The sequence below is a fragment of the Scyliorhinus canicula genome, chromosome 17 (genome assembly GCF_902713615.1).
Source record: "Scyliorhinus canicula chromosome 17, sScyCan1.1, whole genome shotgun sequence".
Classification (NCBI taxonomy): Eukaryota; Metazoa; Chordata; class Chondrichthyes; order Carcharhiniformes; family Scyliorhinidae; genus Scyliorhinus; species Scyliorhinus canicula.
The window spans coordinates 28,860,063-28,884,059 of record NC_052162.1 but is presented as its reverse complement, the minus strand read 5'-3'; the positions used below and the strand labels follow the sequence as shown (position 1 = coordinate 28,884,059).

General features: G+C 47.3%; 1 protein-coding gene across 7 annotated transcripts in view; it reads right to left on the bottom strand.

Moving 5' to 3' along the window:
* Positions 1-23,997, bottom strand: part of LOC119952389 (serine/threonine-protein kinase PAK 3) — a 264,771-nt gene that overhangs the window by 37,594 nt on the left and 203,180 nt on the right. For all 7 annotated transcript variants that reach the window (XM_038776101.1, XM_038776100.1, XM_038776099.1 and 4 more), the window contains 3 exons: positions 20,827-20,955; positions 13,727-13,907; positions 12,592-12,655 (listed from right to left, as the gene is read on the bottom strand). In XM_038776101.1, coding sequence (XP_038632029.1) covers positions 12,592-12,655; positions 13,727-13,907; positions 20,827-20,955 — 374 coding nt within the window. The remainder of the gene's footprint in view (positions 1-12,591; positions 12,656-13,726; positions 13,908-20,826; positions 20,956-23,997) is intronic.

Genomic DNA, 23,997 nt, shown 5'->3' with positions numbered 1-23,997 from the left:
AGTCTTTAATTTTGGAAAGCCTTTTCTATGACAAGTCTTTGCAGACAACACACAGCACAGCAGAATGCAGAAATAACTGCACTGCAAAAACCTGGCAATAACATCCAGCCTTTTTAAAAACCAAGCCACGAGGCTTACAATTTATGGGCCGGGATTCTCCAAAATCCCGGCTAAGTGTTGACGCCGGCGACAAAACCGGTGCACGCGACGCCGCCATCAACGGGCTCCAGGCCCAGTCATTCACCCCTTCCTCGGGGGCTAGAACAGTGCGGGTGTGCTGTACACTGTTCCGGCACCATGGCCAGCACGGGTCCGTGAATGTGCGCCACGGCCGTCTCTGCGCCAGCCCCCTGGCAATATGGCGGAGCCCTATAGGGGCCCGGCGCGGAGGAATAAAGCCCCCCCCCCAGAATTACAGCGCCCACCGTGGAGGACCCCCCCGGAGTCGGCTCCTCCCGCCCTCCCCCCACCAGGATGGCCCCCGCAGCCAGAGGTCACTCCGGGTAAGACCATACGCAAACGACAGTGGCAGGAATCGGTGGGCACTCAGCCCGTCGAGCGCGCAGAATCGCCGCAGGATTGGTTTCAATGGCGCGGTGCCACAGTGACTGCGCCGGCACGATTGCCGCCGATTCTCCGGTCGGCGGGAATCGGCGGCCCGGCGTCGGAGCGACGTGGTGGGATTCACGCCCCCCCCCCCCCCCCCCCCCCCCCCCCCCCCCCCCGATTCTCTGACCCGGCACGGGCTCAGAGAATCCTGGCCATGGTCTCCATGAAATCTGGAAAATCAAACTGGTCCTCTGGCTACAAGTGTTACAGAGACTGCCTTTCTCAACTTGGAACGTTTTTCAAAGTAAACGACATGAAATTCTGTTTTTAGCTACCTGGACTTTACCTCCTGAGTGAAAGAAACCCCTCCCACTGGACTCTTGATTGTCTCGGGGCCTGTTGACTATTCTGCTTGGTTTTAAAATCCGTGAAGTGAAACTCCTTTCTCTTATTCCATGGGCGGGATTCTCCCAGCCCTGCGCTGGGCCGGAGAATCCCTGCAAACAGGCCACGCCACCCCGACATGCGATTCTCTGCAGTGCGGAGAATCGGCGCCATTGGCGCCGGCGTGGTTGGTGTGGCGGCGGTCACGGGCCGCTCTATGCTGCCAGCCTGCCGTTTCTCCGGCCCGTTTCGGCCGAGCGGCCATAGGGAAAGAGCCGAGTCCCACTGCTGCCGTTCTAACTTGTTCGGGACCGGCGGGACTTCGACGCATAAGCATCGGGTGATGGCCTGTAAGGGGAGGGGGGTGGGGGGTGTCCGACCCCGGGTTGGGCCTCCGATGTGGCCTGGCTCGCGATCGGGACCCACCGATTGGCAGGACAGCCTCTGTGGCTGGGGGCTTCCTTTCCTACGTGCCGGCCCCTGTAGCCCTGCGCCATGTCGACGCGTTGAAGGAGGCCACTGCGCATGTGCGCGTTGGCGCCAGCGCCACTGCACATGTCCTCGTTGGTGCCAGCGCAACTGCGCATGCGTGGATCCCACGGTGCTCAGTTCGGGCCGGGATCTGCAGCTGGAGCGGCGCAAACCACTCCAGCGCCGTGTGGGTGCGAACCGTTCATGCTGTCGTAAAACGCGACGGCGTTTACGACGGCGTGGACACTCTGCCGCAGGATTGGAGAATCCCACCCCTTATATATGTGGCGTGTGTCTTAATGACAAACCTCTTCCAGGACAGTGTCCCTAAATAAATATTGCTCCTGGTTTAAAAGTCCAGGAACGTCCGCTGCTAGCGACTTTGTGAAAAAAACTGATTAAATATAAACGGACACCTCAGCCTTAACAAAATTAAACCACTCTGATTACTGTCAGAGGTTGCAAGAACTAGGGGATCCAGCCTTTCTCTCTCCCTTGTCCATAAATATTTTAACATTTTATTGTTAACTATTTTGCTTCAAGATTCACAGAAAATAGGTCAAAAGAGTGCAGTGCCAGCCAAATTAGAAATTAGTTATTTTCACTAGAGATCTGCAAGCAAAATTAACAATTTGCAGTGACTCAACGTAGACACAGCTGGTCTGGGTTCATTGGGTGAGCACTGCAGTCAATGCAGACTAGCTTGATCATAGCTGTGTCAGTTTCTCCAAGATGTTCTTTTTCAATTTGATGACCCGCCACCCCTGCTGATTCTTGGCCTGGGTTCGGCCGAGCCGCCATCGTAAAAAAAACCACGTCCTGCCGGCGCCGTTCACACCTGCTCTCAGCCGGCGGGGATCTCGGCATGGAAGGGTCCAGGGGGGTGGCCTGTGGCGGGGGGAGGGGTGGTCCGACACGGGGGGGACCTCCGATGTGGCCTGGACCATGATCGGGGCCCACCAATCGGCGGGCCGGCCTCTCTGGCTGGGGGCCTCCTTTCTACTGCGCCGGCCCCTGTAGCCCTGCGCCATGTTGCGTCGGGGCTGGCGCGGAGAAGGGAGCCACAGCGTTACCGACAGCGCCAACACTTAGCCTCTGGATCACAGAATCCCGCCCGGGCTATTTCTTCTCATACTTGGTGAAGTCTCAACTCAATTGTTAATTGACACATCTCAAGGATCAAAGTTTAACTCTTGGATTAGACTAGTAATCTCATTCAGGGACTAAAACAGCTGAGATAGAATTTCAGTGGCTGGAGGAATATGTCCAGCGTTTGGATTTGTCCCAAATACGCATATGTTAACAGCAGAATTTATCAGATTATAAAATTCCCCGATGTTTCCCTCACTCTCCTCCTGCTGGAGCAGGGAAGATGGCCTCAATCTGGGAACGTTTCAACAGCGACAGTGCAGAATTCTCCAGCCGTTCGCTGGCTGCGGCATTCTCTGGTCCCGCTGGCAACACCTGCGGGTTTCCCAATGACGTGGGGTAGCTTTAATGGGAAATTCCACTGACAAGCGGCAGGAGTAGAGAACCCTGCCGCCGGCGAACGGCGCTCCGAATTCTCTGGCCTCGCTCGCAGCGGCAACGGGGCCGGACTCGCAACAGGGAATTTCGGCCACAAGCTGATCAATGATGCAACAATTTCTGTGTAAATATGATGTCAAATAGGGTGAAGGAAAACATTGGGCAGGATTTTCTGGCCCTTCCTGCCAGCGGGAGGGATCTTGCATTCCAACCGAAGGCAGCCCCTTGTGCCAAGGATCCCCAGCGGTGAGACAGGGCAAGCCACAGAAAACGCCATAGACGTCGGTGGATCCGGAAAGTCCCACCGGCGGCCAATGTTGAGTCGCCTACACTGCCAGAAAAGGGTTCATTTCTTCGACACTAAATTGTAAATTGTTAATTTAGTTCCCTACGGTTCCTCACCTTCTGAAAAAATTCAGTGGTGGAGGGAGAACTGCACGGTAGCATTGTGGATAGCACAAATGTTTCACAGCTCCAGGGTCCCAAGTTCGATTCCGGCTTGGGTCACTGTCTGTGCGGAGTCTGCACATCCTCCCCGTGTGTGCGTGGGTTTCCTCCGGGTGCTCCGGTTTCCTCCCACAGTCCAAAGATGTGCGGGTTAGGTGGATTGGCCATGATAAATTGCCCTTAGTGTCCAAAATTGCCCTTAGTGTTGGGTGGGGTTACTGGGTTATGGGGATAGGGTGGAGGTGTTGACCTTGGGTAGGGTGCTCTTTCCAAGAGCCCGTGCAGACTCGATGGGCCGAATGGTCTCCTTCTGCACTGTAAATTGTGTGTGAGGGGAGGTGCTGGAAAATCCCACCCATTTTGAATTAAAAACGCATTGGAAATGACAGTACTGGAGAGGCACTTCGACCTTGCGGACACCTTTACAACAGATCTTTTCATGGTTAGATATTATGCACACTGCGACTGGTGCTCTCTAAATATTCAGGGGAGAATGCAGTTACTAGAACTCAATATCAGTCACTGTGCATAAATTCTCAGTCAATTCAATCCTGCCTCTTCCAACCATGCACATGTGTAAATGTAATATATGGGTCCTAAGCGAAATGAATTTAAATCCGAGGTAGTCATAACCATATTATATTTTCCTGAGATTAGTGTCGGAAAATAAGATATGAGCATTGAAATGGATTGTGCAGTCTCGTTTAAGATTGGGATGTACTTGATGTAATTTCCAGAAGATTAAATTGCTGCAGTGGGATTGTACATTATCTATGGCATTACCAGCTTTGATTAACACCATTATTTCATGTACTTTTAATTTGGCATAAATTGGCACGATATTGATAGCCTCTTTGGGACAGGTCTAGAGATATAAAGATTTTACGTTGGTATTATTTTCTTGATGAGGGAGAGGGTCAATTACCTCATGGTTTTGTCACCTTACAACACTGCATATTATTACACCGATTCTTCCCATCACGGGGATGCCATATTAGAATCATAGGGCGGGATTCTCTGGCCCCGGCCGAGGTCAATGGACCTTTACAGGGTCTGCGTCCTGCTCTGTGTCCCACCCGTGATGATCTTGCGGCGGACAGACGAAGAATCCAGCCTATAGAATCATTTCAGCTTAGAAGGAGGCCATTTGGCCCAGTGAACCCATCCTGGCTCTCAGCAGCAGCAATTGAGCTTGCCCCACTCCCCATCACTTTCTCCATAGCACAAAATGTTTCTCTCTTCAGGTACTTATCTATTTCCTCTTTGAAATTCACAATTGAATCAGCCTCTCCAGTTTCAGACAGTACATTCCAGATCATAACCACTCACTGCATAAAAACCTTGGGCGGGGGCAGCACGGTGGCCTAGTGGTTAGCACAACCGCCTCACGGCGCTGAGGTCCCAGGTTTGATCCCGGCTCTGGGTCACTGTCCGTGTGGAGTTTGCACATTCTCCCCGTGTCTGCGTGGGTTTCGCCCCTACAACCCAAAAATGTGCAGAGTAGGTGGATTGGCCACGCTAAATTGCCCCTTAATAGAAAAAATAATTGGGTAATCTAAATTTATTTAAAAAATTTTTTTTAAAAAAGCCTTGGGCGGGATTCTGCGGGAATTTGTGGGGCGGGCAACTCCGGAGCCGAGGAGCGGCATAAACCACTCCAGCATCGGGCCATCCCAAAGGTGCGGAATCCTCCGCACCTTCAGAGGCTAGGCCGGAGACGGAGTGGTTTAACCCCGCCGCCGGTGGGGAAGGGGCTTGGTGCCACGCCAACCGACGCCGAAGGGCCTCTGCCGGCCGGCGCGAGTTGCCGCATGTACGGGAGCGCCAGCATGTGCTGGCGTCATCCCAGCGCATGCGCAGGTGGGGTTCATCTCCGCGTCGGCCATCGCTGAGGACCACAGCAGCCGACGCAGAAAAATACCCCTACGGCACAGGCCCGCCCGCGGATCGGTGGGCCCCGACCGTGGGCCAGGCCACCATGGGGGCACCACCCAGGGCCAGATCCCCCCGCGCCCCCTGGAGGCCGCCCTCACAGCCAGGTCCCACCGGTAAATACCTGGTGTAATATTCGCCGGTGGGACTGGCCGAAAACAGGCGGCCACTCGGCCCATCGCGGGCTGGAGAATCGCCGGGGGGACCGCTGCTAGCGGCCGCCGACTGGCACGGTGCGATTCCTGACCCCGCCAAAACCCCGGCACCGGAGAATTCAGCAGCCGGCGGGGGTTCGGAGAATCCCACCTCTAATTCCTCAAGTCTCCCTGGTTGCTATTGCCAATCACCTTAAAACTGCCCTCAGATTCTCAACCCTTCTGCCAATGGGAACCATTTCTCTCCGTCTACTCAGTTTAGACCCCTTATAATTTTAAGCATCTCTTCAAACCTCATCTTAACCTTGGAACTCACACTCTTGCAACTGATTTCCCAGGGCTGGATTCTCCATTTGGGAGATTCTGCCAATGAATTGCCTCTGATTTGCATTGGGAGCGGCACCTGGAGGCGATTTATGCAACTTTATGCATGATGGGCGTAGCAAGGGATTCCCTCATGACTCCAGCTATCAGGCCTCCATTTTGAGCAGGCAGCCCCCACCACCCCATCATGGGACTTGCTGGGTCAACCACCCACCACGAGGGTGACCCGGTCCTCCCACCCCCTCCACCAGCCCCAAACCAGAGACCACCACTAGAAACTCCCATCAGAGACTCCCCCCATAACAGAGACCCCTGCCTGGAAGCCAGAGAGCAGTCCAGACTGCGACCTTCCCTAAATACTGCATCGAGGATGGCTTGCTTCCACTCGGGAAGATGGGTCCAGCAGTAGTTGAATAGTCGAACCCTGGATCCACAGATTCTGTCACAGGTTTACCGGGTAGTGCTTGATGAGGTGGGAAGGGTGGGATGCTCTGGATTCTGCTCTCTCTTTCCACTGTTTATGCTTTTCCTCAGAAGGCTCCACCCTATAACGCTAACGGTGATTGGCATCTTAGAGGATGCTTTTTTCCCAGAGATTCCCAAGTGTTGGTGGGGATGGTGCATTTATTTATTTTTATTCATTTATGGGATGTGGGCATCGCTGTCTAGGCCAGCATTTGTTGCCCACCTCTAGTTGACTTTCAGAAAGTGGCAGTGAGTTGCCTTCTTGAACCGCTGCAGTCCTTAAGGCGTAGGTACACCCACTGTGCTGTTAGGGAGGGAGTTCCAGGATTTATTTCTTAGCGACAGTGAAGGAACAGCGATATATTTCCAAGTCAGGATGGCGAGTGATGGTGTCCCCAGGTATCTGCTGTTCGTGTCCTTCTAGATTATAGTGATTGTGGGTTTGGAAGATGCGGTCTAAGGAATCTTGGTGAGTTACTGCAGTGCATCTTGTAGATGGCACACACGGCTCCCGCTGTTTGCCGGTGGTAGAGGGTTTGAATGTTTATGGAATGGGGAGCAATCAAGCGGGTTGCTTTGTCCTGGATGATGTCGAGCTTGAGTGCTGTTGGAGCTTCATTCATCGAGGCAAATGGAGAGTATTCCATCACACGCCTGACTTGTGCCTTGTAGATGGTATAGACAGGCTTTGGGGCGTGAGGAGGTGAGTTACTGCCATATGATTCCCAGCCTTTGATCTGCCCTGGGAGACTTTCAGGGTGTCTTTGTAGTGTTTACTCTGCATCAGGAATTTCCCCGGTGGAGGCGGAGAATCGCGGAGGCCCCGGAGAATACTGGGCCTGGCCCGCTACTGATACGCAAACGGCGTTTACTGTATGTGCAGAGTGCAAAGCATTGATGCCGCCGTCGAGGCACCGGGGAATTGGTACTTGCCGTGAATCCGGCGCTCGCTGCAATTTCGCTGTCAAAACCGATTCTCTGCCCAATCGCCTTTCGATTTCGCCACTGGCCGAATGAGAATCTTGCCTGTCAACTCTGTTTCTTTCTCCACAGAAGCTACCAGGCCCGGATTTTCCTTTTTTATTTCTAATTACCCTTCCTTTATTGGTGCAAATTTTGACATTTCACCCAGAAAGTCATTTATTTATGCTGAGAAACACAATGAAAGGTATCAATTCTGATCCCTTAGGTAATGTCTCAATTTACCTCCGTCCAGTTTAAAACATCTCCGCTTGCCATTATTAAGAAGGACAAAGGTAGTAGATACATGGGACCACCATCACCTGCAAGTTCCCCTCCAAGTAACTCAGGATCCTGACTTGGAACTGTGTCCTTCACTGGCTCTGGGTGAAAATCCTGAAACTCCCTTCTTAACAGCGCTATGTGCCTACACCACATGGATTCCAGTGGTTCACCACCACCTTCATGGCAAATTAGGGATAGGCAATAAATGCTGGCCTAACCAGCGGTGCCCACCTCCTGCAAAACAATTTTTGAAAAATTCTCTGTTTTTGTTCTTTGGCCAATGACCTATCCATGATGTCACACTCTTTAATATCACGTTGCCTTATCTTATCAGCAAGCTTTCAATACTACTCCTTATCAAATGCCTTTTGAAACTCATTATAGCCTCCACAGCATTTCCTTTATCAATGCAAGGAGACAGACTGGGGGTGGTTCTGTGGCCATGTTGCACCTGGTGCACATCCTGCTGTGTCGGGAAAATAGTGGGAACGCCCCTAACCCCGAAACTGACTCTGCGCTGGGTGACGAAAGTAGCGCAATGCTCGCAGCCTGCTGCTGTTGTCGAAATTTGGTTCACTTCTTCGCTGGGCGTGAAATGGATCACCATATTTAAACCTGCATGCAAATATGCCATGTTCATTTGAAGCCGGATTCTTCTGGCTCCTGGTACCTCACCTTCGCTGGTCCACTGTGAGGCTGACGGGAATCACTAATGGTCTCCACCATTGAGGACCGAATGTGATGACCACGCCGAGGGCTTGGAGGCCACCGGAGATCCCGGGGCGGGAACATGTTAGGGCAGAGCCGAGGTGGCAGGTTGGGCGGGGACTGAAAGGGGGCATGGCCATGAAGGAGGCGAGAACATGAAGGGGAGGACATGAAGGGGGAGGCACTTGGCGATTGTTCATCTGGGGGGGTGGGGGCACTGGGTGGCACGTGGCGCAGTGGTTAGCACAGCTGCCTACAGTGCTGAGGACCCGGGTTCGAATCCCGGCCCTGGATCACTGTTTCACCCCCACAACCCAAAGATGTGGACGGTAGGTGGATCGGCAAACGCTAAATTGCCCCTCAATTGGAAAATAATAATAATTGGGTACTCAAAATTTAGAGTCACCCAATTAGCTGGCTATTCTGAGATGTGGGACATCCTCCCAGATTTTTTTTGGGGGGGGGGGGGGGGGGGGGGGGGGAATCCACAAACTCAGGCAGTTAACATGCTGACAACCATTAAATCCTGTTGTGGCTTTCTGCCCTGACAAAGGCAGACTGGTCCTCCAAATGTTTGGCTGGGTGTCCGTGGGATTTTGTTCCACGCAAAGCTTTCCAGCCATTTAATCACACAACTATCAAAGCAGAGAGACGGTCAATTGGCCTGTCATTTCTGTGCTGGCTCTCTGAAAGAGTAATGCACCTTGTCTTCCCTTCCCACTCCCCCCCGCCCTTTCCCCATAATCCTGCATTCTTCCATTTCAGATGACAATCCATTTCCCTCAATTGGATTTGCCACTGTCACACTCTCACGCAGCGAATTCCAGATATCAACCAAGCTTACTTTGTGGAAAGAAAAGTCTCCTCCCGTCTCATTGTTTCTTTTGCCAATTACCTTAAATCTGTGCCCTCTCCTCCTCTTCAGCCTTCCACCCAGGAGGAGTTTCTCCTGACCCTTAAAGATTTTGAATACTTTGATTAAATCTCCTCTCAACCGTCTCATCTGTGAGAGAAACAGTTTGAACTTCTCCAATCTGCCTACGGAACTGAGGTCCCTCACCGTTGGAGCCATTTGCGTGAATCTTTGTTCGGAGAACTGAGATTGAAAGGCCTTACAGAGCAGGTCAAAGCTCGGCAAGGCAGCACGGTAGCACAGAGGTTAGCACAGTGCTTCACAGCACTAGGGTCCCAGGTTCGATTCCTGGCTTGGGTCACTGTCTGTGCGGAGTCTGCATATTCTCCCCGTGTCTGCGTGGGTTTCCTCCGGGTGCTCCAGTTTCCTCCCACAGTCCAAAGATATGCAGGTTAGGTGGGCTGGCCCATGCTAAATTGCCCTTAGAGTCCAAAAAGGTAAGGTGGGATTACGGGGATAGGGTGGAGGTGTGGCTTAGGTTGGGTGATCTTACCAGGTCTGGTGCAGACTTGATGGGCCGAATGGCCTCCTTCTGCACTGTAAATTCTATGAAAGCAATCGGGAAGGTTGTCTCAGATCAGTGGCGTAATTTGAATGGTAAACATAACATCAAGTGTCATTAGAGACTGCAGAAGCGGAAAGGAGCTTCTTTTACGATGACTAGAAGCAGAAGATCCCATCGGTTTTAACTATTTCCTTTTACCCTCTCCTCTGGAAAATTAAAATCTGTTGCCATGATGAGCACAAAAAACACCTGGGAAGAATCAATAATCGAACATTTTTCGACATGCGAGAAGCAAAAGGCTCAGGACTGATTTAAGGCACAATTTCAATTGAACTCAGCAGGCCAGAACATTGTATGAAATATTTCATCTTGGAATTCTGTCAACCTACAGACAATTATGTACATTCAAGCAGAGCAAACATGCAAAATGGAACATTTATAGGGGGAAAAAGACTTGCGACAGGGCTAGCAGATAGATTAATGAACAATTAAGCAGCAAAAGTCAGGCTGAGGTTATTAAACGAATGCATTAAAGGCAAGTGTCACCCAAACGTCTACAGTCTAGGAGAAAGCAGGGATAAGCAGCTAAAATTTTCCTTTTATGGAGAAAGTCATGGTATATTACTGCTCGCCTAACTTTTAAAACTACAATTTGCGGATTTTAAAATCAGAAAAGCAGAACAATATACAATTAGCAGGTGCCATGTGCTTATTCTCCACCTTGATGAAAGAGTGAAGCTCCAACAATATTTAAAGGGTGGTGCTAGAGGACTGGAGAATTGCAAATGTACCTTATTCTAAAAAAGGATTGTAAAGATAAACCCAGCAACTACAGGGAATTCAGTTTAACCCCATGACCCTACAAATAGTTACTTTTCAACATTTTACCCCTCTCTGTATCAACTGGTACAGATAGCCTGGGAACAGACATTTGTCTAGCAATTCCCAGCATTGGCAACACAAAGAGACACCACGAATGTGATGTTCCACCAGAGTGAAGCTGAGGCTGATTGAAGGATTTCACATCAAACATTTCCATTCAGGTCAAGCCATCTTTCCTTAATTATCTGGAATATGGAAGTTATTTCAAAACACAAGTATCTTTCTGAATGTGATGGAAGGCAAATGATATAATGGTTTCCTCATAAGAGTTCAATGTACAATACAGTGTACTATGATCTTGTGCTCATCACAGTGAATTAAACATTTTCCATTGAGTTAGATGTAGAGTAGAGCTACTCCCCAAGGAAGTGTTTCAATTTAATCAGGGTAACAATTTTGCATTTCCCACTTCTGTTGTGTGCCACTTATTCGAAAATGAGGGCTAGTTTTGTGCTATGAGTCTATGCATCCAGGAACAAGTTCATTTCAGATAAAAATCTTTACAGCCAGTAGACAAAGGAGACTTTATCCCATCATATATCAGCTGAGCCCATATCTGAGGTGTAAAGCAAGTGCAAAACACATTGAATAAATCCTGTGGGAGACTAAATTGGAACAAATTGAAGTTGTACATTTCTTGCATGCAACAAAGTCTGCAAGTTTATCAATTATAGAAGATACAAACGTGACATTCTAAAACTTACTCTCTTTGTTGATATGTCAACTAAATTTACAGTAATATTCACTAAGATTATTTGACACGCGTATTCTAGTGTCTCACCATTTATCCTTGCGCTCACTGTCCAATAATGAAAGGCTAATTCTTACAAATTTAAATATATCGATAAACCCTGTTGGTTTCCTTTCTCAAAATTATACAGAAAATTTCTCAGACTGTCATCAGAAGCCATCTCCAAGTTTTCTGTAATCAATCAGACTCATAAGCACTTTGCAGGAACTACCCAAGTTGCCATAGAGTGTATCTAATTAAACTATGGCTCTTGGAATATTCAAGCTGTTGCATAGAAGTATGTTATTGAACATCTGTGGATTGTGAGTAGATCAACCTTCCACTTCCACAAGCATGTCCTTCATTCCCATTAACAGTCAACAACACCAACCCTGGTGGCTAATTGGTCAGGTCAGGCAACCTGATAATGATTGTAACCAGAATATGTGCCAACTGTCTGACACAGTCTGAGGGCACTGCCCACATTTACAGATAATATTCACAGTAATGAAGCTTCAGTTTTCCTTCATAGAATCAGTACAGTGCAGAAGCAGGCCATTCGGCCCATTGAGTCTGCACCGGCCCTCCCAAGAAGCATCCTACCTAGGCGTATGCACCCCCCCCCCCCCTCAAAACCTGTAGCCCCACCTAACCTTTTGGACATTAAGCGCCAATTTAACATGGCCAATCCACCTAACCTGCACAGCTTTGGACTGTGGGAGGAAACCGGAACGCCTGGAAGAAACCCACGCAGACAGGGGGAGAAGGTGAAAACTCCACACAGATAATCACCCAAAGCCAGAATTGAACCCGGGTCCCTGGCACTGTGAGGCAGCATTGCTAACCACTGTGCCGCCATGCCGTCCTTGAATGAGTGGCGGTACTATATGTTGTTGAATGTAGAATACAGCACCAATTGTGGCAAATAATTGACAGTGGGGTGAGAGGATTTGGGAGTGGGGGAATAACAATCAATAGTTCAAACTCAGAGGGGCAAATGAATGTACAGAAGTATTTAGGGAGATAATCCCACCTAAGATCAGCCATATTGACTGATGCTGACAGTGCATTATACAGAATGGCTCGAAGGTGGCTTGCTGTTTATTCAAATTCTGTGAGTGGCCTAATTCTGCTCCTATGTCTTATGGTCTTATAACAGCTATCAGCAGAGCCTGCTTTTCAGGACCAAAACCAAGTCCAAAATAACTAGCCACAGTCATGAGTTCCGAAGGGAATGCAGAAGGACATCCTGACAGATATGGTTGGTGCCACATACTGCATTTCCCCATATGGCAGCACAGCTTCAGATTAAAAGAGTGGCCATTTTTCAGTTAATAAAAAGACTTGCACCTACCCCTGCCCGATCTTTTCAAATCTTGTGTATTTCTTTTTGGGATCACCCACGCTTACTATGCTTCCTGAAACAAAAGTCACATTAAGATATTGGGAGCATAACACGTCGGACATTTCAAAAGCATCTTTTTCGACGAGGAGGACAACTTTCTTCTAATTGAAGCTTGAATATTAAAGAGACAGATTTGTCACATTCGCCGCCTCCTTTGTTTCAATTCTCTCCAACAAATCTTCTGTGACGTGGGGCTGGATTTTTATGGTCCCCTGTCAGGTGCGCTTTCAGTGGAAGTGGGCGTGAGGGGGGTGCAGTTGGGCATGTACACTTTGACTGGTATCCAGCACGCTTTCTTCCCACCCATTCCTCACTTAGTCACTAAAAAATGGGAGGCAGCCAAGTGCTGAAATAGGCCAGCCTGCCTCCATTAAAAAAAAAATGAGCAAATAAGCTTGATAACAAACCAATTGACTTGAATATTAAGCTGCCCATGATATGGGGGCAGGGGACACAGAAGTGGACTGGCCATTTTTTTAATCCTCAATTCACCAGCAGGAAGGAAGTGGGGCATGTCATTCCGTTTGTGCCCTGTGCACATTGGATGACCCCCCCATGCCCCAAAATGATAGCACCCCCCTTTTGTGCCTCCCCAGTCCCCTCACTGGGATGCCTGATTCTTATCAACCCTAAAAGCCTAGGATCTACCTTCGCCCGAGGTCCATCGCTCTTCCATCTGGGAATGTTTACAGTCTGGCGGCAGTGCAAACTACAGAGCTCGGCTGTTGCCGAGACTGAGATCAGCCGGCCAATCAGATTGACTGGCAGCCCTCATGGACGGGACCTCCTCACACTCGGGGGTGAAAGTCCCACTTTCTGCTCGTCACCACAAGATCTTGTGTGTTATTGCTGCGTGAGATGAGGGGGGGGCGCCTTTTTTTAAAGTCGGCCATTTTGAAACCAACTTTGGTAGTGGGGAGGGGGGAGGGGAGGCGAGCTATACCTCAGCAAAATTCAGCCCATGGAAAATGTGAATATAAAGTTGTGTCCAGCAGATCTTCAGGAATGATATGAAGAAATAGATTTAAATCACCTCTAAAAAGGGGCTCAGTTAGAATCAAAGAGTTTATTTTTCAATACATACTTAATTTTTCAAGAATCTCTTCATCTGTCATCTTGGACTTCTTCCTCTGCTTGTCAGTGTTCCTGCAAAGCTGACTGTTCAGACTGGTTATGTTTTCAGGCGGTGTCGTCACCGGAGAGGTTGTCGCTTCTTTCGTGGGAGCCACTGGCATGACCGGCTCAATCACCGATCGGGTAAAAATCTGCAGGATAGAATTACAGTCAGTACTTCATCACAATTGACTCATTCGCTATCCATAAATCTTTTCTTAATAGTGTAAAGCATGTTACACTAGTTAAAGGAATGACATCAAAGACTGCACCAACCCGGAATTTTCTGCAAACTTGTGCCCTAGAACTGATGCATTGAAAAGCCACGCCCTTAATCCATTGCAGATACTCTAGGAAATGAGGCACATGTCAACTCGCGCATTACTTTTGCCATACCAAAGTGTCCTGGCTCAATCACATCTTGCTAAATGGCCACTCAGTTGCTAGCCGTTGCTGCTTAAGACTAGGAAATCAAAGGGCAGCACGGTGGCACAGTGGTTAGCATTGTTGCCTATGGCGCTGAGGACCTGGGTTCAAATCCCGGCCCTGGGTCACTGTCCATGTGGAGTTTGCACATTCTTCCCATGTCTGCGTGGGTTTCGCCCCCACAACCCAAAAGATGTGCAGGATAGGTGGATTGGCCACACTAAATTGCCCCTTAATTGGAAAAAATAATTGGGTACTCTAAATTTATTTTAAAAAAGACTAGGAAATCAAAGAGCTGGTGACTAGGCAATGCCTTAACTTGTGGTTCCAAGATAGTTAAGGAAAATAGTCATTTAGTTAGCTCTCTCAATTTAATTCAAACATTTAGGAAAATTGCTGGAGACTTACTTCATTGACTTCATGCTAATAGTTATTGTACATGAAGCCATTTCAAAATGTCCAAAAATTTGATCATGCAATAAATGAAAACTCTGAAATCAGATTAAAACAGTACAAAAACTGGCAGATTTGTCCTCTTCACTGGTGTGATGTGCAGAGAATGATTTGAGATGAGGTGGAAGATTGCCTGCGTGGAGCAGTAGCAGAAAGATCTTCATGCTGGAAGCTTGGCAGCTCGGGTGGCGAACCCACTGTCAATGAACAATTTGATTATTTTTGTTTCCAAGAGGACGCTGTTGGTTGGATGATAGCCTCCCTTTTATGAGCTGTGTTTTCAGCTCTCGGATAGCTGAAACAACTCAGCTGCTGCTTCACTGAGGGAAAGACAGCCTTCTGAAGAATTACCAAGGGTCACAGTGAAGTAAACCACCTGCATCTACAATGGAGGACCTGGATTGCAATGGGAATGAGTCAGAGCAAACCTACTGTCCCTATTCAGCCTTTTCAACATTGCACGAAATAGAGATCAAGACTGTTATTAAAATATGAATTGGGGAAAGAGGAAGAGAAAATCTTATTTTAAATTCTCATTTTCAGATCAAATTATGCAGTCTTATTCTTGGGTGGTGTGTTCTTGCACAGCAGAGTGTAGAAAACGGGTTGCATTTCTCATTATTAAGTCATATTGTCGCCAACATTTAACTGTTTCAATAGCATAGGCCAGCACTGAATACAATGGATGCAAGTTTGGTAAGCAATGGTTCAGATGTAACAGAAACATGTGTGGCTCCTTGCAAACCCTCAGGACATCCCAAACCTCCAGTCAATACTTTTTTAAGTGTAGGACTGAATTTTCCCCAGGGTCAGGAATAAGAACAAAGAAAGTTACAGCACAGGAACAGGCCCTTCGGCCCTCCCAGCCTGCGCCGATCCAAATCCTTTATCTAAACCTGTCGCCTATTTTCCAAGGATCTACTTCCCTCTGTTCCCCACCTGTTCATATATCTGTCGAGATGCATCTTAAGTGATGCTATCGTGCCCGCCTCTACCACCTCCGCTGGAAGCAGACAGGGTCCGACAATTACAACATAAAAGCAAATTACTACGGATGCTGGAATCTGAAACAAAAACAGGAAATACTGGACAATCTCAGCAGGCCTGACAGCATCTGTGGAGAGAAAAGGGAGCTAACGTTTCAAGTCTGGATGACTCTTTGTCAAAGCTGGAGAAAACTGGAAATAGAGTCAGATTTACACTGTAGTAGTGGGGCGTGTGTTGCCCTAAAATTACAAGGCCGGTCGCTGGTATCCTGACTCCAGCTATTTTGGCTGACAGAGGTTCGGCGAACTGGCAACGGGGCCTACACCCAAGACAGACCAGTGACCTCCAGTTTCCCGAACCAACAGGGACGGTTAAACCGAACCCAGCCATAGGCTGAGGTGGGGGAGCTGCAAAAGGCTGCCCGATAGTAGGGCACCCCTAACAAAGTAAAAGCAATTGTGTATTGACTTTTCTCGTTCTTTAATTATTTTTTTTTCTATGTGGCTGAGAGAGAGCCTTCCTGTTGAAGCACCCTCTCAGTTCCTTATCTTTTACTTTCGCCAGGTGCTCTTCTGAAGGTGGACAGCCTCGAATGAGCCCTCCAGCTTTGAGCTTGTCCATTGTCTTAATTGGATACAGGACCTCGCTCCATGCTAATTACAGGGTTTGCCCCAGTCAAGATCCCAATGAGTAACCGTTACCACCTAGGGGTAGGGCTGGGACACGGAAAAATCTAGCCCCTTTAGCGCCGATGTTATAGGGAAACGTGGCCACCAATTTGCAAACAGCAATGAGATATTAGACATATTAATTTGTTTTACGTGTTAGTTGAGGAATTAATGTGAGCCAGGAAACTGGGAGAACTCCTCTGCTCTTCTTCAAATGGTGCCACGGGATCTTTTATATCCATCAGGGATGTCAGGTGGGTTGTAAGTTTAATGCTTGACCTAAAAGATAGCTTGTCAGACAGTGCAGCATTCTCTTTAGTACTACATTGGCATGTTATTTTAAATTATGCGCTTTAGACACTGAAGTGGGGGTTTGATCAGCCTTCTGTGCTGCATCTAAATTTCTCTTCACTATTTTTAAAAGGAGACAGTTAACCAGTTCAAATAGTTCCAAGGAAGTTAAGTAGTGCAAAGCAAAATTTCTAAGTGTTTTAAGTATTTGTGTGATAACATTGCTATGTCATTTCCAGCATTGTACATGACAATTGCTCTTGTTTCACTGTAAACATAACGTACTGATGTACAAGGGATTCTATGATCTGTGTAGATTTCTAAAATGTTCATCATTCAATAGGTGCTACATAAACACTTATTGAATGAGCTATGAGCTCATGGTGTTCAGGGTGATATGGATTAGCATGGATACAGGATTGGCTAACTAACAGGAAATAGAGGGTGCAACCTACCAGCTGTGTTACACCGATGCGGCCGGTAGATGCCAGGAGATCCCTCTTCCAGGATTTACCCAGCTCGCCACGCCTCATGAGATGTAATGCAATCTCGCAAGACATCGCGATACGAATCCCACCTATTATGGGTAGGATCACTTTTTAGCAAATCTGCATATTAGAGTGAGGCAGCTAGTCTCACTCTAATATGCATTCCCACCATCGGCTCAAGTAGTGGGATCTAACCCTCTTCCTTTGGAGATGGTGGATGAGTGCTGGTCTCCACAAATGGGGACCAGGTGAAATGACACTTGTGGGGATCTCTCAGGGGATCAGCGAACTCCAGGTGCATGCCCTTTCAGCAGGGTGGCACCCTGGCACTGCTGGTACCACCTGGGTAGTGCCACCTGGGCACTTCACCAGTGCCAGGATGGCACCCAGGTGGTGCTTCCAGTCTGGAAGGGGCACTGCCATGGTGCCAGGCTGGCACTGCCAATGTTCTAGCATTAGAGATGAGTTTGGAAGATCAAGATGACATTTAAAAATGGCGTTATAATCTCCTTCTGCACTGAGGAGTTCCGGGGAGCGGAATGAGCGTTCAGTATCATGGTGCTTCTTGCTGCTCTGAGTGCCGAGAAACACCCGGCTAAACATGCTCTCCACGGGAGGACTCTGTTCCCATTCGGGTAGATCACGGCCAGAGATTCCGGATAAAGGCTGATTCAGGTTAAATAGGTTATTTGCCGGTTGGCAAACTACAACTAGCGGAGTGCCACATGGATCAGAGCTGGCCCCTCAACTTATTCTGCTCTATATTATTAACTTGGATGAAGGGACTGAGCACGTAGTAACTAAATTTGCCGAAGATACAAAGTTAGGCAGGAAAGCAAGTTATGAGGAGAGAAAAAACAATCTGAACGGGGATGTAGATAGGTTAAGTGAGCGGGCAAAGGTTTGACCGATGGAGTATAATGAGGAAAAATGGGAGGTTGTGCACTCTGGTCGGAAGAATGGAAAAGCAGTTTTGCTTTAATGCAGAATGCTGCGGTAGAGAGGGATCTGGGTGTCCTTGTGTATGAATCAGAAAGTTAGCATGCAGGTACAGCAAGTAATGAAGAAGGTAAATAGAATGTTGGCCTTTATTGCAAGGGAGGTAAAAGTAGTGAAGTCTTCCTACAACTCTCCAGGGCACTGGTGAGACCACTCCTGGAATGTTGTGTACAGTTTTGGTCTCCTTATTTAAGGAGGGATATTTTTATTGGAGGCATTTCAGATGAGGTTCATTTGGTTTATTGTTGGGATGGAGGTTGTCTAATGACAACTGGTTGAGCAAATTGTGCCGATACCCATTGGAGTTTAGAAGAATGAGATATTATCTTATTCCAACACAAAATTCCGAGGGGACTTAACAGGGTAGATTATGAGGGGATGGGCGGAGTCTTATGGAGGTGTTGGGGTCTTAGCCGCCAGCTGGCTCCCTCTGTACCACATCCTGTACCAATCAGGCACTTGTCAGGCATGTGGCGGTCCTTCCTCCAGGATCAAAGACCAGGGATGCAAGTTCCTTCCACTGAGAGCTGCCAGCCAATCTGAGGCTGGCGTCTCTTCCGTACTTGGCAGTGCCACTGAGAAGGTGGTGGTCACTGCTGGTCCTCTACCCAGCCAAGGCCTCATATTGGGCAGGGACCCAGCCACAGGTGAGTAATGGAAGGAACATGCTCACAGGGTGGGGTTCGGGAGGGAGGAGGGAATTGACAAGGGGCTGGCTCTCAGCAGGCTCCTCTTTCCGATGCTGGATCCCTCGATAAGGTAATAAGTGATTTGAACAAGCAACCTCCCTGTATTATTCTTGGTGTCTGAATAAAGTCTTACAGTTGAAGTAGATGCTTTATTTGTATGAGTTTGTTCTCTCTCCAGTTCTTATACAATACGTTAAATCTGAGCTGCCTGTCTGTGCCTGCTCACCAGCTGCCGTTCCTGTGAAGAGTTTCTCTGACTTCCTGTCGTCTGTATTTATACATCTCCCATGCTCCCTCTAGTGATTGATAAGTTGTAGTGCATTTACATTGACCCCTTGTATGCATACACAGATCACTAGGCAGCACGGTAGCATTGTGGATAGCGCAATTGCTTCACAGCTCCAGGGTCCCAGGTTCGATTCCGGCTTGGATCACTGTCTGTGCGGAGTCTGCACATCCTCCCCGTGTGTGCGTGGGTTTCCTCCGGGTGCTCCGGTTTCCTCCCACAGTCCAAAGATGTGCAGGTTAGGTGCATTGGCCATGATAAATTGCCCTGAGTGTCCAAAATTGCCCTTAGTGTTGAGTGGGGTTACTGGGTTATGGGGATAGGGTGGAGGTGTTGACCTTGGGTAGGGTGCTCTTTCCAAGAGCCGGTGCAGACTCGATGGGCCGAATGGCCTCCTTCTGCACTGTAAATTCTATGTAAACTACACTCCCCACTTGGGAGCTTGGGTTTGCTCGTCATGTTTCACACATGGGAAGCCCCCTGTTGTGTTAATACTTGTGGCAGTGGAATAATGCCCTTAAATGGACAATAATTGCTCACTTTAGGTTCTCAATTGACAGTGGGGCTGGAAGGCCATCTGCAAGCTTTCCTGCTACAAGCTTATTGCAGTTTAGTTGGGAAGAAGACAATGTCCCATCCACCACTCATCAGAGGGGGAATGATTCCACCAAATATTTCCCCTTGTGAGGGAATCTACATCCAGGGGGCAGAGTTTCAAAATAAGGAGTATCCCATTTAAGGTGGCACTTTTTCTCTCAAGGGAATCACTAATCTTTGGAATCCTTTGCTCCCGAGAGCAACGAGGACTGGGTCATTGAACATACTCAAGGCTGGGTTTTGATTTAGTCAGATTTGTGATCTACAAGGGAGTTAAAGGTTTGGGAGGGAGGCAGAATTGTAGGCCACAATTAGAATCTTATATAAATGAGGGAACAGACCCAATGTACCAAATGACCTATTCAAGACCGACACTCAGGGTCAGAAGAAATAGGAACAAGAGTAGGCTATGCAGAACATCGAGCCTGTTCTACCATTTGGTAAGACCCTGGCTGATGTGATTGTGGCCTTAACTCCACTTTCTTGCCTATTCACCCATAATCCTTGTATCCCTTGTCAACCAAAAATCTGTTCAACTCAGCCATGAATATATTCAATGACACAGCCACCACTGTGGAAGAGCAATCCATAGACAACACTCGGAGAAGCAATTCCTCCTCATCTCCATCTGAAATGGCAGACTCCCTATTTTGAAACTGTTCCCCCGTTACAAGATTCCCATATGAGAGGAAACATCCTCCCAGCACTTACCGTGTCAAGCCCCCTCAGAATCTTAAACATTTCAATAAGATCGCCGCTCATTCTTCTCCAGTGAGTACAGGTCCAACCTGTTCAACCTTTCCTCATAATACAACTTCTCATTCCAGGAATCAGCCGAGTGAATCTTCTCTGAACTGCTTCCAATGCAAGTATATCCCTCCTTAAATCAGGGGACTAAAATTGGCGATGGAAATCTAGATGGCAATGTCTAGTACAACTATAGCAATACTTCTCTACTTTAACACTTCAATCCCCTTGCAAACTCTGCTCCTTTTTCTCACATTCTTATTTGAATTTTGTTACTTCAGGGATTTACAACTGACAGCTTCCTGATGAACTCAACCTTTAATGAAGTTGGTCATGGCTAAGCATTACTGACCAGGTTGGGACTGTTCCTTCATGTTATAACCTGCGACCAAGAACATTTGCTGGCCTCTGATATATCTCCAGAATCAAGTTTCACTGACCGATTTTGTGTGTTCTGGGCGCGGTGCTATCACTGGCGGTGGCACATTGTCATCATCATCATCATCATCTTCGTCATCGTCCTCCGACACTGGTGGTACAACTGGCGGCTCTGACGCTATCTTTGTGTTCTGTGGGAAACAGAGTGGTGTTAGATTTTGATTTTTAAATCTCATCTTTATTTTTGAGAAAGGATGCACATAATAAAAACCACAGCACCCTGTCCTCGCTCCATAAATGTGAATGCTTGGTATTGAGGAGAAAGAACGCGGTTTATTGACCTGAAATGTTAACCTCTTGGCCCCTTCGTCTCAGGCAAAGCACAGATGAGACCAGTGTCCTCAGTACTAAAATCATCCTGCTGCAAAACTTTGACGAGAATATACTTCTGGATAATAAGGATTTTTCCAAACAAGTTACTTAAGGCTGAATTATTAAATATTTCCAAGCCTTATTGACATATTTGCTGCAACATTATAACAGTTGAGTTAAGTTTAAATAGTGAATCATTAACTAACTTGTGAAAGGTCTAACATATAAAAATTGGCATTTATTCAAACTAAATGGAGTGTCATATGAGGCGAAACAGTGAAGCAAGTTGTTTCGAAGTGGATCGTAGTTCATTGGTGCAAATATAAAAGTTGATTTCAGGATTAGTGCTCATGATTTCTCATACGGACTGTGAGTGACTAATCTGGTGACATTTATAATTCCTTGTATTTGCCCTTACAGCAAAGTTCCTTCCTTACGTTACAAACACTTTACCTCAGCAGTAAATGTTGACACTCCAGATGTGCTGAGTCAAAGAATGTGGTAGCTCAATTAACACAACTGAAGTTATATTGCTTTCATCAAATCTGGTCTTTTGCGCATCCCCAATTTGAACTGCTCTACCATTGGTGTCGGAGCGCTCAGTTGCCAAGGCGCTCAACGCTGGAATTCCCTTCCTGCACCTCACTGCCTCTGTACTTCGCTTTTCTTCTTTAACACATGGCTTTTTTTTTTCATGGGATGTGGGTGTCGCTGGCTGGACCAGCATTTATTGTCCATCCCTGAGAGCATTTAAGAGTCAACCACATTGCTGTGGGTCTGGAGTCACGTGTAGACCAGATCTGCCTCCTTGACCAAGCTTTTGGTTTTCTGATCTAATGTATCCTTAACGCGGCTCAGTGCTATACTTGTGTTTTCTAATGCTCCTGTGAAACACTTTGAGATGCTCTAGCACATCAAAGATGCTATATAAATATAACTTCTTGTTGTAGTCGAATCATTAACAATGGTATCTCAGCCTTTATTAATTCAGCCGCCTTGGGAGGTCACGCTCACTGTCGCTACAAGCATGTTCTCACCAATACTCACTTTGCAAATGAGATCATTAGGGAGAACAAAACACAGTAAAAAAAAATAGGCAGAAATCTTCAAAGGTTATTTAAAACAATAATTCTTCATAATGGTTTGTTTTTTGCTAGTTTTGTTTTGGCAGGACAGCTCCTTCGACAACAGAAGCCACAGGTCAAACTTTCTGCTTTTATTTTTTCTGTTTCAAGCAGCATTCTCATTGATTTGCAGAAGGAATGGAAAATAATTTACAATGCTCAATGCAATTCGGAAGCGAGGTCTAACTTGCACTCAAGTGTATCGGGTTTGCAGCCATTTGGAAGAAAAGCAGTGGGCTGCCAGATGTTCACAATGTCCCCTTTGCTGGCTGCTCCCCTGTCCTGCCGGGGCTTGCTCTACCATTTCAAATGGATTGGGATTGGAAAAACTCACTTAATGCCTGGTGTACTGTAAAGGGGGCGGAGGGGATGGGGGGGACAACACAACACTGAACTCCTTTCACCTCCCCATAACACGCAGCCGCTTTCTTTGTCAATATACAATTTACCGTTTCAATGGTATAGCAATAGACTCTAAAATAATGGAGCATCTTCTGAATCAATAAATTTATATTAAATCCATCAATTTTAGCACAAAATGCATCGAGTTTTCACTTGGATATTGTATTCTCGCATTCAGCTAGGTTTCACTCAGTAAATTGTCTGACAGCTGAAATGTGACATGTATTCACAACTATTTATTATTTATTTAGTGGAGCGATCGAGTGCATGTGCAGCAGGAGGGGAGAGTGTGCGAGAAAAGCAGCAGACTGCTGGAAATTTTGAAGGAGTAAGGTGAAGAAAGATGCTAGTGGGGGAAGTACTGGAATATCTCAAGGCAAGAAAGTTAAAGGAAAGCAAAGAGAATGAATATTTCAAGTGAGAAGTTGAAATGAGCTGAAGGAAGGAGAAAATGAATCAAAATAGAATTAAAACAAAACACGGAAAGATAGAGAAGAAAAGCTTTTAGATATCCCTCTAATACCACCTCCTTTTGTTTTGTGTCATTTTTTGTTTAATTACACTCCTATGAAGTCCCTTGGGATGTTTTCAGCAGTTAACGGCACTATATAAATGCAAGACTCTGCCGTTGAAAGGCAGATGAAACTGTAGCCTTTCCATTCAAGGGAAGTGGACAGAAGGAATGTCTATGGCCTCCATACTCTTAACTGAGCTCCTGACCCTGTTCCATTTCCTGGGGTCAAAGTCATTTAAATCTCTTGGCATCCACTTCAGAACAGGGGAAAAGGAGGAAATTCAGTGTAATACCTTGTCAACCTAAATGGGGCCACATTGCTGAGAACATCGGATTTTAACTTCAATTTGGACAGTGTGATAGCGTTGTCCCTTTAAGGGACGATCCTTTGTGGGCCAGGTGACCGGCTCAGAGCCTATGGAGAAGGAACACGCAAACTTTAGCTTATCATCAGGATTTTGGGCACGGACCTGAGTTTTGGGGCTTGGTCAGAGTGAGTATGGGAGTGGAGGGAACTAGACCTGTGTAGTAGCTGTACTAATCTGTATATGACGTTCTTCGTTAAATAAATCACCACTGTGCTTTGACACAACCTCATCGCTTGCCTCGTAATACAACAGTTTTTATCCTGCTGCTTTATATAATGCAATCAATCTCTCAGTTTCTTGTGTCTCGTTAGGGCGCATTGACAGGAAATGTTCATAAGATATAGGAGCAGAATCCAGCCATTCGGCCCATCAAGACTGCTCCGCCATTCGATTTTGGCTGATATGTTCCTCATCTGCTATCTACATGTTATGTCCAATATCTCACTTGGCACT